This window comes from Rhincodon typus, chromosome 10 (genome assembly GCF_021869965.1).
Source record: "Rhincodon typus isolate 14 chromosome 10, sRhiTyp1.1, whole genome shotgun sequence".
NCBI classification, from domain to species: domain Eukaryota; kingdom Metazoa; phylum Chordata; class Chondrichthyes; order Orectolobiformes; family Rhincodontidae; genus Rhincodon; species Rhincodon typus.
This window is the reverse complement of record NC_063341.1, coordinates 62,045,316-62,064,027: the sequence shown is the minus strand read 5'-3', so window position 1 is coordinate 62,064,027 and position 18,712 is coordinate 62,045,316. Positions and strand designations below refer to the sequence as shown.

General features: G+C 40.4%; 1 protein-coding gene across 1 annotated transcript in view; it reads right to left on the bottom strand.

Annotated features, from left to right (window-relative positions):
* Positions 1-18,712, bottom strand: part of dpyda.1 (dihydropyrimidine dehydrogenase a, tandem duplicate 1) — a 619,381-nt gene that overhangs the window by 69,119 nt on the left and 531,550 nt on the right. Inside the window, exon 19 of the mRNA XM_048601540.1 lies at positions 16,052-16,231. Coding sequence (XP_048457497.1) covers positions 16,052-16,231 — 180 coding nt within the window. The remainder of the gene's footprint in view (positions 1-16,051; positions 16,232-18,712) is intronic.

Here is an 18,712-nt window from a genome sequence, read left to right as displayed (position 1 = left end):
CGAGAATGCCCTCAACCGTGTCTCCCACACCTCCCGCACCTCATCCCACACACCCCGTCCACGCAATAAGAACCAAAAAAGAATCCCCCTCGTCCTCACGTACCACCCCACCAACCTCCGGATCCAACGCATCATCCTCCGACACTTCTGCCATCTGCAATCCGACCCCACCACCAAAGACATCTTTCCCTCCCCACCCTTATCTGCTTTCTGGAGGGACAACTCTCTCCGTGACTCCCTTGTCCGCTCCACACTCCCCTCCAGCTCCACCACACCCGGCACTTTTCCCTGCAACCGCAGGAAGTGCTACACCTGCCCCCATACCTCCTCCCTCACCCCCATCCCAGGCCCCAAGAAGACTTTCCACATCAAGCAGATGTTCACCTGCACATCTGCCAATGTGGTATACTGCATCCGCTGTACCCGTTGTGGCTTCCTCTACATTGGGGAAACCAAGCGGAGGCTCGGGGACCGCTTTGCAGAACACCTACGCTCGATTCGCAATAAACAACTGCACCTCCCAGTCGCGAACCATTTCAACTCCCCCTCCCATTCCTCAGACGACATGTCCATCCTGGGCCTCCTGCAGTGCCACAACGATGCCACCCGAAGGTTGCAGGAACAGCAACTCATATTCCGCTTGGGAACCCTGCAGCCCAATGGTATCAATGTGGATTTCACAAGTTTCAAAATCTCCCCTCCCCCCACCGCATCCCAAAACCAGTCCAGCTCGTCCCTGCCTCCCTAACCTGTTCTTCCTCCCACCTATCCCCTCCTCCCACCTCAAGCCGCACCTCCATCTCCTACCGACCAACCTCATCCCGCCCCCTTGACCTGTCCGTCCTCCCTGGACTGACCTATCCCCTTCCTAACTCCCTACCTACACTCACCTTTCCTGGCCCCATCCCCGCCTCTTCGACCTGTTTGTTTCCTCTCCACCTATCCTCTCCTCTATCCCTCTTCTATCCGCCTCCCACTCTCTCCCTATTTATTTCAAAACCCCCTTCCCCTCCCCCTTTTCTGATGAAGGGTCTAGGCCCGAAACGTCAGCCTCTCTGCTCCTATGATGCTGCTTGGCCTGCTGTGTTCATCCAGCCCTGCACCTTGTTGTCTCGAACTCCCTGTGTATGTTGGATTTGTTGAACAAAATTATAAAATGTTGGAAATACACAGCAAGTCAATCACTTTCTGTGGAGATAAAAGATCTAAAGGAACCCCACCATGTCGTATCCTGATTTCCCATCCCCTTACACCCTCAACCCTGGCCATCTCCCTCAGAATCTATGCCTGCATGATTTAAATTCCTTCATAGCACATGGGTGGGTCAATGTGTTCTTGCTGGCCATGTTTGTGAAAGAAGAAGAGGACAAGCAGCGAGCGAAGCCTTTCAAAGTTGGAATTAAAAAAAAAACTATAGGCAGAACATAATTAGAGTCCATTACAACCAAAGTAGCATTCCTACAAAAGTTGAAAGAGCTATGTTTTAAGCTCATTAAGAAACAATATCTGAGGAGTTTTACTTTTCTAATAAAGTCATAGTTGAAATGCAGCATCACTGGAATCAGACCAGCAACTGTCGAGTAACACTGTGAAAGTGATGGTCGCTTCCAAAAGTCTTGACATAGGATCCTTCTAAGTAATGTCAGGAGACTTGTCAAGGATCAGTTTACAGATCACTGCTGCATTATGTGGATCACAAACATCCTGCTTTAATTACCTGCTGAATGTATTAAAATCAATATTGACGTGCTGTAGTGGAAGCGGTTGAAAGATCTTGCATTCCAGATCCTCCTGTATTCATTATATAATTAAAGCACCAGCAGGGCAGACACAGCAGAAGTGGCAGCAGAGTGATATACAGTCGGCAGGGAGTCGTCCTGGCAGTCCTTAACAACTACATTGGGCTCCATGAAATCTCACGGCATCAGGTCAAACATGAGCAAGGAAACCTCCACCTGACTCCTATCTATTGTCCACATTTGTTCTGCAGTAATCTACTCACTGATGCTCAGTTTTGGTTATGTCAGATCTTCCCAGCTCCTGATCTTATTACAGCTTTGAACTGAACTCCAGATGTGAGGTGAGAGTGACTTCTCTTGACATCAAAACAGCACTTAACCATATATGGCATCAAGGAGTCCTAAAGAGTCAATGTGAATCAGAAAGAAAACTCTTGAAGTTAGGTCCAGCACAAATGAAGATGGTTGTGGTTGTTCAAGGTCAGTCATTTCAGTCCTAGGATATCACAGGATGAGTTCCTCAGGGTAGTATCCTAGGCTAGTAATCTTCAATCACTTCATCATTGACTGTCTCCTCATCATAAGGTCAGATGTGGAATGTTTGCTTATGACTGCTCAATGTTCAGCACCATTTGCAACTCCTCAGATACTGAAGCAGTCCATCATCAAATGAAATAAAGTTTGAACAATATTACAATATTCACATTTGGGCTGACAAGTGATAAGTAACATTTATGCCATATAAGTGCCAGGCACTGACCATCTCCAATAAGAGAGAACTGAGCCATTTTTCCTTGACGTTCAATGGCATCACCACTGCTGAAACTACCAGCATCAATATCCCAAAAGTTACCACTGACCAGAGACTGAACTGAATGAGCTATTTAAGCACTGTGGACACAAGTAAGTCAGAGGCTAGGCATCTTGCTGAAAGTAACTCATTTTCTGATGTCCACTATCCACAAGGCACAAGTCAGGAGGGTAGTGGAATACTCCCCACTTGCCTGGATGGATGCAGCTCCAACAACTCTCAAGTAGCTTAACAACACTGGGGACAAAGCAGCCACTTGGTTGACACCCATCCACCACTTTCAACCTTCACTGGCGCGGTGTGGCACCTACAAGATGCACTGCTGTAATTGACCAAGGCTCCTTTAATGGCACCTTCCAAGCCTGTGACTTGTATTGCTTAGAAGGACAAGGACAACAGCTGCATGGAAACCCTGCCACTTGCGGATTTTCCTTCAAGGCATATCGCATCTTAGGTTGGAGAATTTTGACTATTTCTTCACTGTCACTGGGTCAAAATCCTGGAACTGTCTCCCGAACAGCACTGTGGAGCATATGCCAAAAGGACTGCAGCAGATCAAGAAGGTGGCTCACCAAATCTTCTCCAGGGCAATTAGGGATACGCAATGAATGTTGGCATAGCGATCCTGACGTTCAATGAAAAAAATTTAAAACAGCTAGATTTTGTCGTGAAGAAAATACATATGAAATCAATAGAAATGTTAAAATATGATAAAGAAACGTCTTTAAAAAGATTAAAATTACGTCTCATGTTAGAGAAAGTCAAATTCCACAGATATAAAATTAGCTTTACATGACCAGAAAGATTCACAGAAATAATTGGAAATTTGAGCATTTCTGGAAAAGAAACAATATCGTCAAAGCTTTTGTCTTGCCCTTATCAGGAAAATTTACAAGAATTATAGGAACATAGGAACAAGAGTAGGCCATTCAGCCCCCTGAGCCTGTTCCACCATTCAATGAGGTCATGGCTAATCTGTGGCCTAACTCCATATGCCTGCCTTTGGCCCATATTCCTCTACTTAAATAACTTTACTTAAGAAAAAACATCTATGTCAGTTCTAAAATTAACAACTGGTCTAGCATCCACTGCCATTTGTGTGTAGAAGTGCTTCCTAACATCTCTCCTGAATGGTCTGGCCCTAATTCTCAAACTATGCCCCCTAGTCCTAGAATCCCCAAACAGTGGAAATAGTTTATCTTTATCTACACTATCTTTTCCTGTCAATATATTGAAAACTTAGATCAGATTAGCCCTTAATCTTTCAAATTCTTTTAATGCCTAATTTGCATAATCTCTTCTCATACTTAAATCCTGAATCATAGATCATAGATGATAGAATTCCGATAGTGTCGAAACAGGACCTTTAGCCCAACAAATCCACACTGACCCTGAGAGCATCCCACCCAGACCCACGCCGCTATAACTCACCTAATCTACACATCCTTGAACACTATGGGCAATTTAGAATGGCCAATCTGCCTGGCCTGCACATCTTTGGGTTGTGGGAGGAAACTGGAGCACCCGGAGGAAACCCACACAGACACGGGGAGAATGTGCAAACTCCACACAGACAGTTGCCTGAGGATGGAATTGAACTTGGGTCCTGGCCCAACCCCGGCACCCCCCCAGTATCATTCTTGTAAACCTCTGTTGTACTTTCTCCAAGATCAATGTATTCTTCCTAATGTGTGGTACTCAGATCTGCTTACAGTATTCCAAGTGGGGTTTAACCAGGGTTTTGTATGACTGCAGCATTACATTTACATCATTGTATTCCAGCCCTCTAGATATAAAAGCCATCATTCCATTAATTTTCTTGATTATCTTCTGTACCTCTTCATGGCATTTTAAAGATCTGTGCACCTGAATTCCAAGTTTCTTTGGAAATCCACTGTATTTAACTTCAGACCATCTAGACAGTAGCCTGATCTATCTTTTTTCAGTCAAAATGGATAATTTCACAAAATAAAAACCGAAAGAACTGCGGATGCTGTAAATCTGGAACAGAAAGAAAGTTGCTGGAAAAGCCCAGCAGATCTGGCGGCATCTATGAAGGAAAAAACAGAGTTAACGTTTTGGGTCCGGTGACCCTTCATCAGAAATGTGTGTGTGGATAATTTCACACTTGCTTTCATTGAGTTCCATCTGCCACAGTTTTACCCATTCGTTTTGTCTATCCATATTCCTTTGTAATTTTATGCTCTCAGCTACACTGTCTACAACGCTGCCTAAGTTTGCATCATCAGCAAATTTTGATATATGACTTTCTATTCTGTTATCCAAATCATTAATAAATAATGCTAAATAATTACTTTGTCTCGGTATTTGCAGTAACAAAGGAGGATCACTGGCCGGAAGTTCCAAAGAAATTAGTAGTAGATCAGGAATAGGAACTAACACAAATCCTTGTGGGACACCACTGGTCACATCCTGCTAATTTGAGTATCTACCCATTATCTCTACTTTCCGTTGCCTGCCAGTCAACAAATTCCTCTACCATGTCAGCAATTTGCCCTCAATTCAGTGGGCTTCTACCTTAGTTAACAGTCTCTCATGTGGGACTTTAACAAATGTCTCTGGAAGTCCATATCCACAACATCGATAGACATTCCCCTGTCCACTACCTTAGTCATTACTCCAAAAAAGTTCAATGAGATTTTTGAGGTATGACCATCTATCACGCTGACTCTCCCTGATTAGCTGATTATTTACAAGGTTTTCAGTTCCCCATCCTTGATTATAGACTAAAACAATTTCTCCACCACTGATGTTAGGATAACCAGTTTGCAATTCCCTAGTTTTTCTCCTCCATCCTTAAAAAGCAGAGTAACATGTGCAATTTTCAAACCCAGAGGGATGACACCTGTATCTAGGGATCTCTGAAGGATCATAGTTAGGGCGTCTACAATGTGCTCCCCTAAATCCTTTAATGCTTCGGATGGAAACTGCCAGGTCCTAGGGATTTGCCACCCTTCAATTCCGTCAATTTCCTCATTACCAATGTTTTAGTTACATTAATTTTATTCAGTCCCTGTTCCTGATCTATTACTAATTTCCTTGGAACGTCTGGCAAGTGATCCTCCTTTGCTACTGCAAATACTAAGACAAAGTAATTATTTAACATATCTGCCATTTCCCCACAGTAATTAAGAATACCCCTACTTTCAGTCCTTAGTGGGCCAACATTGCTCCTGACCACCCGTTTTCATTTTACGTAACTATAAAATTTATTCTTATTGATTTTGATGTCCCTTGCAAGTTTCCTTTCATAATCCCTTTTAAAAGCTCTTCTCAGTTGCTTTGTGGCCTTTGCTGGTTTTTGTATTTTGCCTGGTCTTTCCCATTCAGCTGGGATCTGTGTTTTTTTTTGCATTTTTGCAATCTCTTTCTTTCAGTTTTATGTTGCTGTTACTTCTTTTGTTGTCCATGGCTGGTTTTGTTTTTCTGTGAAGTGGAGCTTTTCCTCTCAGGGGTATTAACTGGTTTTACATTGTGTTAAATGTTTCTTTAAACGTCCTTCAATCTTCTCCAGTTGTTTTGCCCATTAGCAGATTTTCCCATTTTACAGTGGACAGACTCTACCTCATTTCATTTAATCTAAAACTCTTCCTGCTTTCAAAAGCCACATTGAACTCGATCTTGGTAAGATCACTATTTGATAAATGTTCATGTACAATTAGGTTACTAATTAAATCCGACTCGTTTCCCATTACTAAATTCAATATCTCTTGTCCTGTTGTTGCATCAGGTCATTTTGATGTCAGAAACTATCCCAGACGCATTCCAGAAATTCACTACCTTTCTGACAAGTGTTTGCCTGCCCCAATCTATGTGAAAGTTAAAATCCCTCATTAATACCGCCCCGGCTTTGCAACACATTTGCTTAATTTCTGCATTTATACAATCTCAGCCTTTAGAGTTATTGCCAAGGGTTTTAAACACAACACCTATTACAGTTTTAGATCTTTTACAGTTATAGAGTCAGAGATTCATTCAGCATGGAAACAGGTCCTTTGGTCCAACCAGTCGATGCTGAACATAATCCCAAACTAAACTAGTCCCACCTGCCTGCTCCTGGCCAATATCCCTCCAAACCTTTCCTATTCATGTATCTATCCAAATGTCTTTTAAACGTTGTAATTATATCCACATCAACCATTTCCTGAGCAAGTTCATTCCACATGCGAACCACTCTCTGTGTAAAAAATTTGCCTCGCATGTCTTTTTTAAATCTGTCTCCTCTCACCTTAAAAATATGCCCCGTGGTCTTGAAATCCTCCATCATAAGGAAAAGGCAACTACCATTAACTCTATTTATATCTGTGATTATTTTATAAACTTCCATCAGGTTGTCTCTCAACCTCCTACTCTTCAGTCAAAAAAGTCAAAGCCTGTCCAGTCTTTCTTTATAACTTAAACCTTCCATACTCAGCAACATCCATTCTTCCTTTCCACGCATATGTTCTCCATTGGATGCTTTCCCCTCATTATGTCCTCCCCCATCATTGAAATAATTTTCTTTCTAATCAATAAGCCAACTCCACCTTCTCTGCCATTTTCCCTATTCATTCTGTAAACCTTTAAACTGCTATATTTAGTTCCTAATACTTACCATCCTGCAGCCAGGTCTCAGGAATGGCTATTATATTATTATCTCCAATTTGAATTTGTGCTTGCAGCTCACTTAATTTATTCCTTATGCTCTGTGTATGAGTACTTAGTAACACTTATTTGGGCCATACACTCTAATCTGTCCCTCAGCACTGCTGCTTTATTCACCTGGTTACCTTTTCTCTCTTCTAGTTCAAACAATACACTTCTTGTAGTTTTACTATCACCTGCCATCCCTGAAGTAGCATTCCAAACTGTTTCTTTCCCTCTGTCTTGTTACTTGATTTTGAAAATGGACTGATTCCCCACCCCCACCAACCATTTACTCATTTAAATTCCTTCTGACCACCCTATTTAGCCTTTCTGCTAGGATACTGGACCTAGACCAGTTCAGGTGGATGCCATCCCAACAGTACAGTTCCTTCCTATTCCAATATTGATGCCAGTGTCCCCCGAAATGGAACCGCTCTTTCCCATACCACTCCTTTAACTGCTTGTTTACTTCCCTAATTTTCATACCCCTGTGCCAATTTTCATGTGGCTCCGGTAATACTTGGCAGATGATAACCCTTGAAGCCCTGTCCTTTAATTTTCTTTCTAATTCCTGATGTTTTTCAAATAGGACCTGTGGAATTAAAGGAAGAAAGCCAACATTTGTACTGCGTGAGAGAAGAATACTGATTGGTTGGAAAGTGGACTCTGTCAGGACGTTGTCATGGAGACTGCTGCCATCAATTCTGTCGAACAGTTAACAGCCAGGCTTTTTCTAAATTTAAGAACAGGCAGTTTTGACTCTGATTGGTTGCAGCATTGCTGTGAAAAATGAACCAGTGAATAGTTGTCACCTATTTTGTAGAGTGGAAACAGGAGCAGTGTGTGTGCACATTCCTTCTAACTACAAAGAACGAGACTCTGGTACACACATGTGCACCAGACTGACGGTTGTAAATCAGTTATCAGCATTGTTCTTCCCACCCTCAGGATTATCCAGCAATTGTTGTCCAATTGCAGTGACATGTTGGACTCCATGGGCGGAGGAGGAACACAGCGCTGTGGTTAGATTTTCTGAAGTGTGGGCAGGGGATTGAGGAGTAGGCATCTTTGAGGGGTGTGTAGCAGTGGTTCAGAACGTTCGATCCTCTGGGGGGCGGGGTGGGGGGGTGGTTGCAGGAGACATGTGGGTGGTATTTTGGCATCACCTGCTTGAGGTTGGCTTGGTTGAAGTCGCCAGCCACAATGAATAGGGCCTCGGGGAATTTTGTCTCTAGTGTGTTTGTGGCGGTGTAAATCTCATCCAGGACATTCGTCACATCTGAGTGGGGTGGTATGTGGTCTGTCGTCAGGACGATGTGGGTGAACTCTTGTAGTAGGTAGTAGGGATGGCATTTTACTGTAAGGTATTCTAGGTCCAGGGAGCAGTGATTTGCCAGGGTCGCTACATCCGAGCACCAGGAGGTGTTGATCAGGAAGTACACCCCACCACCCTTTGCCTTACCCGAGGATGCCAATGCAGTCCGTGCGGTGTATGGAGAACCCGTCAGGGGTAGAGGGATGGTGTGGTTATTTGAGCAGTGCACTCTTTGGAAAGGTACCGAATCACTGCCTGCACTTCCTGAGAGCTCTGCTGCTTGGACTCCAAAAGTTGCTGCCAGCTACAGAGATGTGATGACAGCAGATGCTGAAAACATCAATACTCCTGCAAAATCTGAACTAAAGTACTTGTTTTATCGACTCATCGCAGCAAATAGAAGATAAAAAAGTAAAAACATGCATCTATCTAACCACTTATCAGCCTTTTGATCTGGGGACCTTGTAGATAATTACAATTGTATCCAATAGAAGGCTAGCCTAATAGTAACGATGTTATAAAAACTAATGTCCTTTCGGGAAGGAAAATCTACTGTCCTATACTGGGCTACATGGGACTCCAAACCCACAACAGTGTGGTTGACATTTAACTGTGCTCTGGGCAATTGGGGATGGGCAATAAATACTGACTTAGACAGCAATGCCCACATGTCATAAATGAAGTTTTTAAAAAAATTCCTGAATACATAGCTAGGAAGTGTGAGGTTTGCCTTCAAAAAAGGCCACTGTTAGTCAATATTGCTCAATTTGCTATTGATCAGAGGTATAGATACAGTAGACAGCCAGAGACTTTTTCCTAGTGTGGAGGTAGCTATTACGAGGGGGCAAGGTTTTAAAGTGAGTGGAAGTAGATATAGGGGAGACGTCAGAGGTAGGTTCTTTACTCAGAGAGTGGTAGGGGCATGGAATGCATTGCCGGAGAGGGTAGTGGAGTTGGCCTCATTAGGGTCATTTAAGCGGCTATTAGATAGGCATCTGGATGATGGTATAAGGTAGGGGTGGAGGTTAAATAGGCCTTAGGATTAGGGTAAAAGTTTGGCAGAACATTGTGGGCCGAAGGGCCTGTACTGTGCTGTACTGTTCTATGTTCAATGTTCAATTTCCATTTTTGATTGCTACCTTTGCCTTGTTCATTACTGACTTTTACATTTCCAGGTCACTGCTGTATTACAACACTAGCCTGAGAGTCATTATGACCTGAAATTAAAATAGCTTTTGTTAAGCTTTGTGGGAAAACCAAGCAAATATGTGCTATAACATCCTGGTTTAATGTCTGGTCTCATTTCAGGCCTAGGTCCAAAACCTGGAAAAACACTGAAATGTGACACAGGGGTCCTGAGGATTTTGGACATCAGACTTGTATAGACCTTTTTTTAAGTTTAGTCACTGTTGTAATTGTAAGATACTATTACACACATTGACGTAGAGGATTGGGATTAATTTTAAAAATAAGGTTTTTGCTTTTGTGTTACTCTTTGTGACCAGATAACAAAAGCGAAGTACTACCAATGCTGGAAATCCAAAATAAGAACAGAAAATGTTGGAAATAATCAACAGGTCTGATCGTATCCATGGATTAAAAGACAGAGTTAAGTATTCCTCAAATGCTAACATAGATTTTCTCTCTACTGACACTGGCAGGCATGTTGAGTAAATTCCAGCATTTTCTGTTTTATTTTTAAGACCAGATAAACTGTTTAAGTGGCGTTAGTTGTGTCAATGGTTGGTCAGAAGGGTATGGACTTGGAGCAACTATTTGGCATGCTCAAGTTATTAGCCCCTGAAATAAACTGTAATTCTGAAAGATAAGTAACCATGAGCCTCATGTCAGAGCACAACAGGCAGCAGAGGAATGATAATAAGCATCTGTGCTTCATCTAGCTCAAAGAAAACCTACTGGTGTGTATCCCGAGCCCAGTTTGTGGGAAAAGGAATAGCGTATTCAGCCTCTCAGGCATGTTCTGCCATTCAGTTAGTTTGTGACTGATTTGTGCCTCAATCCCCTCTTTACCTGCCTTGACTTCATAATCCTTGATGTTTTTCTTAAAAAAAAAATTCACATCTCAGTCTTGAAATGTGTTGACCCAGAAACTACTGCCTTTCGAACACTGAGACGAGGTACATTTATAAGAGCCCAGATTGTTGTTCCTGGGGCTATGGCACATCTTAACAAGTGAAAAAGGTTGCATAGGAAATAAATGCAATGGTTAAACAAGTTGCCGTTGCACCAAGGCACACACTGTGAACATTTCATTAAATGGATCTCGATGGAGAAAGGATGTGATTAGAATATTAGAAACAAAGCATTTCTCTGTCCTCTAACTAATATTTCATGTCTACTGTGTGTAGATTCCTAGTCAGTAACCATCATTGCGTTGTTCTGAAGGGGTTGAGACATTTGATTTTCACTCTGTGTCTTCTCTTCTGTATGGTGGTAAATACGTACTGGTGATAAAATATTGTTTGTGTTCAGATGGCAATGCAGTGTTTTTTTAACCATATACGTAGCTTATGTGAATGCAAAATATTTTGCTTACAGAAATTTTGTGAGAATGTTCAAAGGTTAACTGAATGTATTATAGTTGCCCTTTGTATGAATGAACACTGATAGCTAATATTATTCTCAACTGCATCATTCATAGGTTTTTTTTTGTTATGCTCATTACTCCCCTTTGTGTTCCACATGCTGTAGTACTTGTACAGTTCAAGTTAAGAATACCAAGTTGTTGTAAAGAAACCTAGATATATAAATTCATTCTTCTCACAAGGGCTATGCAATTCAAATGTATAACAGTTACATAAAATATATGTGTGATATACATCAATGCATGCAATATCTTAAAATATAGATGGGAATGCATGCGTTTGTAGTCCAATTGGAAAAAAAACCACAAAACCATTAAGAAAATTCTTCTTTACATAAAATAACTTCATAAAGCATCATAGGAATGGTATTAGACATAATATTCCATTGAAAAACCCAAGGGAATATGAGATAGGGTTTAATGGGGTAGAGAAGTAGAGAGCCAAAGAGGTTTAGAGAGAGAATCCATAGCTTAGGGCCTAGGCAACCAAAGACAAAGCCACTAATACAGGACTGAGGGAAATAAACTCATGCCTGTCAGAATTGAAGGAGTGCGGAGATTGGGCAGAGGTCATAGAGCTGGAGGAGTTCACCTGAAGGAGTGATATTTTGTTTACTCTGTTTTTCTCTTCACCAATGCTGGCAGACCTGCTTCCTGTTGTATTTCACAATAACACTGAACTCTGACGTTGTAATCTTTATAGATTATGGACAAAATTTCTGCATGTCCTAATTCGAAGTTTCAAGTTGGCACTTTCAAGTCAAGTTCCTGAATTCATGTATTGCAAAATTAGCTTGGTTTATTTTGTGAACACCATTCAATAACATTTGAAAAGAATGTTGTTAATTTACACTAATTATACACTAATAATTGTTAAGTCATTCCTTACTGGCTGCAATAGGAATGTACTAATATAGTTCAAGCTTTTCACAGAAAATCCACTGTGTGTTTCTGGCTGTTTGTGAACAGAATGTTTTATCCATTGCTCATCTGTGATGTTGGCTGAAGCCTTTTTTTGAAACAGACAAGGATGATGTTTCAGGCAAATGCCAGAACAATCATTCTGGGATATTAATTGCAAACAAATCTCTGGAGTAACATCAGTGAACTACTCATAAACAATTTCTGGAAGAATTAGACAAGACAGGGTGATGACTACACATTCAAGCTTGTACTGTTCAGATGCTGAATATAATAAAATAGGCACTGATTTGAGAAAGAGCAGTTACCTGAAACAATTCAATTATAATTTTCTCTCTGTAGGTAGGTAAACCTTCTATTCCTGAGATAGTCATTCTTTTATTTGGTGTTATAATCTATGGCAAATTTCTGACATCTTAATATTTTTAAATTAGTCAATGTAATGGTCAAGCTATTCGAGGCAGAGATAGACAGATTTTTATTCAGCCAGTGAATCAAGGTTTATGTGGAAAAGATGAGAATGTGGAGTTGAAAATGATCAGGTCAGCCATGATCTCCTTGAAAGACAGAACAGACTAGATGGGCTGAATAGCCTGCTTCTGTCACTACTTCTAATGGTCTTACTATTTATGAATACTTACCTGCTAATTGAAAATAAAATTAAACATTCAAAATGGTACAAGGATAGTGAAGAAGGCATTTGGTATGCTCACCTTTATTGGTCAATGCATTGATATAGGAGTTGGGATGTCATGATGCGGTTGTACAGGACATTGGTTAGGCCACTTTTGGAATACTGCATTCAGTTCTGGTCTCTCTGATGTACAAAACATGTTGTGAAACTTGAAAGTGTTCAGAAAAGATTTACAAGAATGTTGCCAGAGTTGGAGGGTTTGAGCTATAGGGAGAGGCTGAATAGGCTGGAGCTATTTTCCCTGGAGCATCAGACGCTGACGGTCACCTTATAGAAGTTTATAAAATCATGAGGGGCATGTATAGGGTGAATAGCCAAAGCCTTTGCCTGCGTAGGGGGCTGGGGGAGTGAGAGTCCAAAACTACAGGGCGTTGGTTTAAGGTGAGAGGGGCAAGACTTAAAAGAGACCTAAGGGATAACTTTTTCATTCGGAGGGTGGTGCGTACATAGAACAAACTACCTGAGGAAGTGTAGATGCTGGTACAATTACAACATTTAAAAGGTATCTGGATGGGTATATGAATAGGAAGGGTTTAGACCGATATGGGACAAATGCTGGCAAATGGGGCTAGATGAATTTAGGATATCTGGTCGGGATGGATGAGTTGGACCGAAGGATCTGTTTCCATTCTGTACAGCTCTATGACTCTAATTATTTATAGCTAACTGGAAGCATGTAGTAATTGCTACACCATAAAAGATAAAGATTAGAAAGTTGGGTTGATAAAATTATTGAGAATTAAATGGCAAGCTCTCTGTAGCTTGGTAACTCAACTACTTTGGCACTTTGTGCATCATTATCATGGTTTAAATTTGACTTACAGATTGCCAATGTGACGAATGGAAATCTGAAGATGACGTTGTGGTTGAGGCTATACTAAAAGCCATTGAGACTGAATTCTAATTATTGAATTATAGACCTTTTGAGAATATTTTTATTAAATCCATCAGGAAGATGAAAGCATTGAATGAAGGAACTCCAGCTTCCCGTAAAGAAAAAATAATATCCCTAGCCCAGAAATATATGTTACTACACCAATCATCTCAAATCAGTTTGATGGATATTTTAGTCGAATCATAGAAATTTCAGATAGCTTGAGGTAATTTTGACCAGCTCCACACCACTGCTGAGACTATGGTAGTTTATGGCAGTAGACTAACAAACTAAAGGTCATTAATTTAAATTTCAACATAGCAAACACTGAAAGTGAATTTTAAAAATCTGGTACTTTTCTGCACTGGTACCAGATAGTCTGGCCTACAAATGACATCAGTCCCACACTACATGATTAACTCAAATGTTCTCAGGGCAATAAGTTATGGACAACAGTTCTGCCAACATTATAAAGACAGACTTTAACACAAAACATTTCTGTTTAATCTTTTCCTGTTGTGATTATTTTGAAATGTTTAACTATTTCCCTCTTCAATGCAATGATTTACTGACCTTCAATAATGTTTTCGTGGTAATAACAATACATCCTTTTCCTTTTTGTCTTCTTTGTCTTTTTGGTCACCTCTCTAAACTCGCCCAATTTTAGTTTGTATTTGTTATTCTCTTTTTTAAAGTCTCCTATGTTAAATATGCAAGTTAAATAGATTGTTTTTATTTTTAGTAGCAGGGCAGAATATATCACTGACAACGAGAACATGGAGAGTTTAAACCTATCCATGAATGTTGGGATTGAAATTGAATGAATGTTTCTTTACCTGCTACAGCTGGCAGTATGGCCATGTTATTATCTAGTACGGTCTAGCAAGGATGCTTGAGGCCAAGTGGAACTAGAAAACTGGGTGATGGTTATATGCCAATTGAGGGTAACTGGCTGAGTAAGGGCTCTTTTGACACAGTGGTAGTGTCCTCATCTCTGAGATAGAAGGCCTGGCTTCAAGTTCCCATGTGTCATGACATTTTTGTACAGGTTGATTCAAAAATATCTAATTGGATGAGAACTTGACTAGGTGTGTATAAGTAAGCAAAGGTGGTGGAGCATGCAGTGTCTGAACAGGGACATAACTCTGACTACAAAAGCATGTATCTGGATTCTGTCTAACTAATAATTAACTTCTGGTATTTAACAGCCAGTGTTCTAAAGTGCCTTAATGGGGAATATAAAAGTGAGGCTCCTGTTGTAGCTAGTCTGATTCCAATAGAAGACTGCATTCAGAAAATCACTGACATTTTTGACTTAAACTCAGAACTTTTTTTTTGGGTCACAGCTCAGTTTCTTATTCTGCTTAAGTTACAGTGAAATGCCCTGAAAGCACCATGGAATTTTTGGTCTTCCAGCATAACGTCTGGAAAAATGTGAACAACAGGTAACTATAGATAGGGTACTAGTAAAAATACACATGGTTTATGCATGTGTTCACCATTGTTAACATATCAATATTGGTTACATTTACAGGTTACCAGAGATTGTAGTTTCAGCAGATAACATCCTAAACTTTGAAGGCCAGAAAACAATGCTGGGAAAAGTTTAGTAAAACTTTGTTAGTTTGTTTAGTTTGGGAAAAGTCTTCGCAGATTTATGTGCAATTCCATTATTTTAACAAATGGACACATATGTTTACTTTAAATGGACGGAGTCAGAAATCACATGACACCAGGTTATTGTCCAACAGGTTTCTTTGAAATCACAACCTGGTGTCATGTGACCTCTGATTTTGTCCACCCCAGTCCAACGTCGGTACCTCCACATCTTAAATGGATGGAACAGCCATATGTTAAGGGCTTATATGCCACCATCACCGAGACAAGTTATGATATTGCTTAGTTAGTTCCATTTGCTGGTGAGGCTGTGTTTACTATCTGCCTGGTTGAAACTCCAATGAATTCTATATGAGTCCTGCAGCTAGGAAGATTACTTTTCACTTTATTTGGTTAAGTTATTCAAAACCCTGTGTGACAAAAATAGCACCAGTGGAATTTCAATGCTCGAGTTGGTATGTCATATTTCTCACAATTATTAAAATTAATCTATATATCTAAAATAATTCTAACATGAAGTTTGAAATTTTAATTGTGTTATGCTTAAAAATGCATATATATGAATAAAGATGGTACAATAAAAAGTGACCATTTTTATAAAACCCTATATAATTACAATTAACACAGGTAATGTGGAAATGAACTATTGGCAAATCAGAATTTGCAGACCATCTCAATTGCTGTAATAATTACTGCCATATCTTCTATGTCCACCACAGACCCATGTATAAACATTTAGTTCATTTCTAATACTTAAAGATTTACAGAAGAGGTGGAGACAGAGACAAAGAGAAATATAGAAAAATAAAGAAATAAAAAAGATCATACCTGTCCAATTATACCAGCAATTTTAGGTGCCGGTTTTCCTTTCTGGTGAGATGTTGTTGGCGGGCTCTGTCCATCCCAATTTTGCAGCTCTTTAATGTTTTTTAAATACAATAGTGCCTTCAATCCCGTGCAATAGTCTTCAATTAATGTGAAGTCCTGATTCTGAACAGCACTGCATACCTGTGAGTGTAAGAGGTTATTTTAATGTGTGTACAGTTATTCTCATTTGCTTATAATATATACATTATACTATATTTTTAGCTGTTGGGAGAAATAGTTTGTTAGTGGGGATATGGAATGATGAACAACATTATTGCTTCTATCTAAAACTGCTGCAGATTTACTTAAGTGTCTATTAAATTCATTTATTGTCTGTGTCGCATTCTAAGTATTCTTAATGTAACTTTAAGAAATCTTACTCTGACTTGCTTTAAATGCATCACCACCACTTAAACAACTACATCGAATTAAACTGGGAAGTCAAAAAAGTTAGGAAGGTTTGGGACTGGAAAAGACTCTACATTTCATCTGATCCAAGTAAAAAAGAAAGACTGATGATTCTTAATTGTATATTCCTGCCCCTTTCTTCCTTATTATTTCATCATTATCTGCCTCCAATAAACTCCCTAGAAATTCCATTTCACACATTCATTGCTATCAGTGCAAAAACAGTTAAACCTGAACTGTATGTCTGAGCTCACGCACTTTTCTTTTCGAAGTTGGGTCAATTTTGTGCAAATTATCAGAATTCAACTTGTCCTTTTTAAAATTCTTTTATATGACACATTTCTGGATAGGCCAACATGTACAGTCTATCTCGAAGTGATCTTTAGAAGGTTGTGGTGAGCTGCCTTCTTAAATTGCTACAGCCCATGTGGTGCAGGGATACCCACAACGCTGTGAGGAAGTGAATGTGTCTTCTGCCCTTGTCCTTCTAGGTGGTAGAGATTGGAGATTTGAGAAGTGCTATTGAAGAAGTCTTGTTGAGTTTCGGTAATGCATCTGTAGATAGTGTACAATGCTGCCACCCTTTGCATTGGTGGTGGAGGGACTGTATATTGAAGGTGATAAATGAGATGCCACTCAAGCAGCCTCCTTTGTCCTGGATAGTGCAGAAATTCTTCAATGCTGTTGGAGATGCACTTAACCAGTCAAGCGAGTCATATTCCTGAGTCAGTCAAAAGCTGCCTTTAGGTCAAGGAAAGTCACTCACCCTTGGCTCTTGAGTTTAACTCCTTTGTCCTTGTTTGGACCAACACTATAATGAGGCCAGGAGCAGGGCACCCGTGGCAGAACACAAACTGAGCCTCAAATAATTCTTGAGTAGGTGCCACTTGATAGTGCTGTTGACGACTACTTCTGTCACTGGGCTAATTATCCTGAGTTGACCGATGGGGAGATAATTGGCTGGGTTGGATTGGTTGCGCTTTTGTGTTTTCTATTCTTTTAAAACCCTCATTATTTGAACTCTTTTTCCCCTGAGCCTTCTTGTCTCCAAAACAAAGCTTTTCAAACCCTCGTCATCACTTAGATGCATTAAACAATTTGTTTTAATTGCCCTTTGCTGCATTTCCTCCAATACTTGGATAATTTAATGACCAGTGATTCAGATCTGGTTATCGTTTCTTAATGCTCTTTAACACTACAGAGTTGATTATTTTGAAATATCTACTAAAAACCTAATCCCTAGTGTGTCCTGACTTGCATCCTAAAACCATTTCTTCTGTTATTTACTTCCCGTTCTTAGTCTCATTACCTTGTACTTGTGCATATCAAATGTCTTCAGCAATTGACCAGTAACCCATCAACACCTCTGTTTTAAATCAAATTATTTACCATCTACATCACTAAAATTTAGAATGGTCTGCAAGTTTAGATTTTTTGAGGCTCAATTTTCTGTCGGTATCAGGACTCGAGCCCACCTAGATCCTGCCTTCTTGAAACATTGCAGATCTTGGGATGTAGAGACCCCACAGTACTGTTAGGAAGGGAGTTCTAGGATTTTTACTCAGTAATAGTGATGGGACGGCAATGAAGTTCCAAGTCAGGATTGTGCATGTCCCGCTGGGGAATCTACTGATGGTGATGTCCCCATGTATCCACAACTCTTGTATTTCTAGATAGTAGAAGTCATGGGTATGGAAGGTGCTGTTAGAAGAGCCTTGGTGATTTAGTGTAGTGTATCTTGGAGATGATACACCCTGCTGTCACTGTGCATTGGCAGTGAAGGGAGTGAATATTGAAGGTGGTGGATGGGAACCAATCAAGCAATCTTCTTTCTCCTGGATGGTGTCAAGTTTCTTGAATGCTGTTAGAGCTCCAGGCAAGTGGGGAGTACTCCATCACACTTTTAACTTGTGCTTTTGCAGATGGTTGACAGGCTTTGGGGAGTTAGCAGATGAGTTGCTTACTGCAAAATTCATGGCCTTTGACCTGCTTATGTGGCCATAGTATTTATGTGTCCAGTTCTGCTTCTGGTCAATGGCAAGCTCCAGGATGTTGATAATAAGAGATTTGGTGATGGTTATGCCATTGTGATGCTGGGACGCATAGAAGGAGGCCAAGATGAATCATATACTTGGCACCTACAGCTGAAGATGGAGACAAATACTTCAAGCCTTGTCTTTTGCATTGATGTGTTGACATCTCCATCATTGAGGA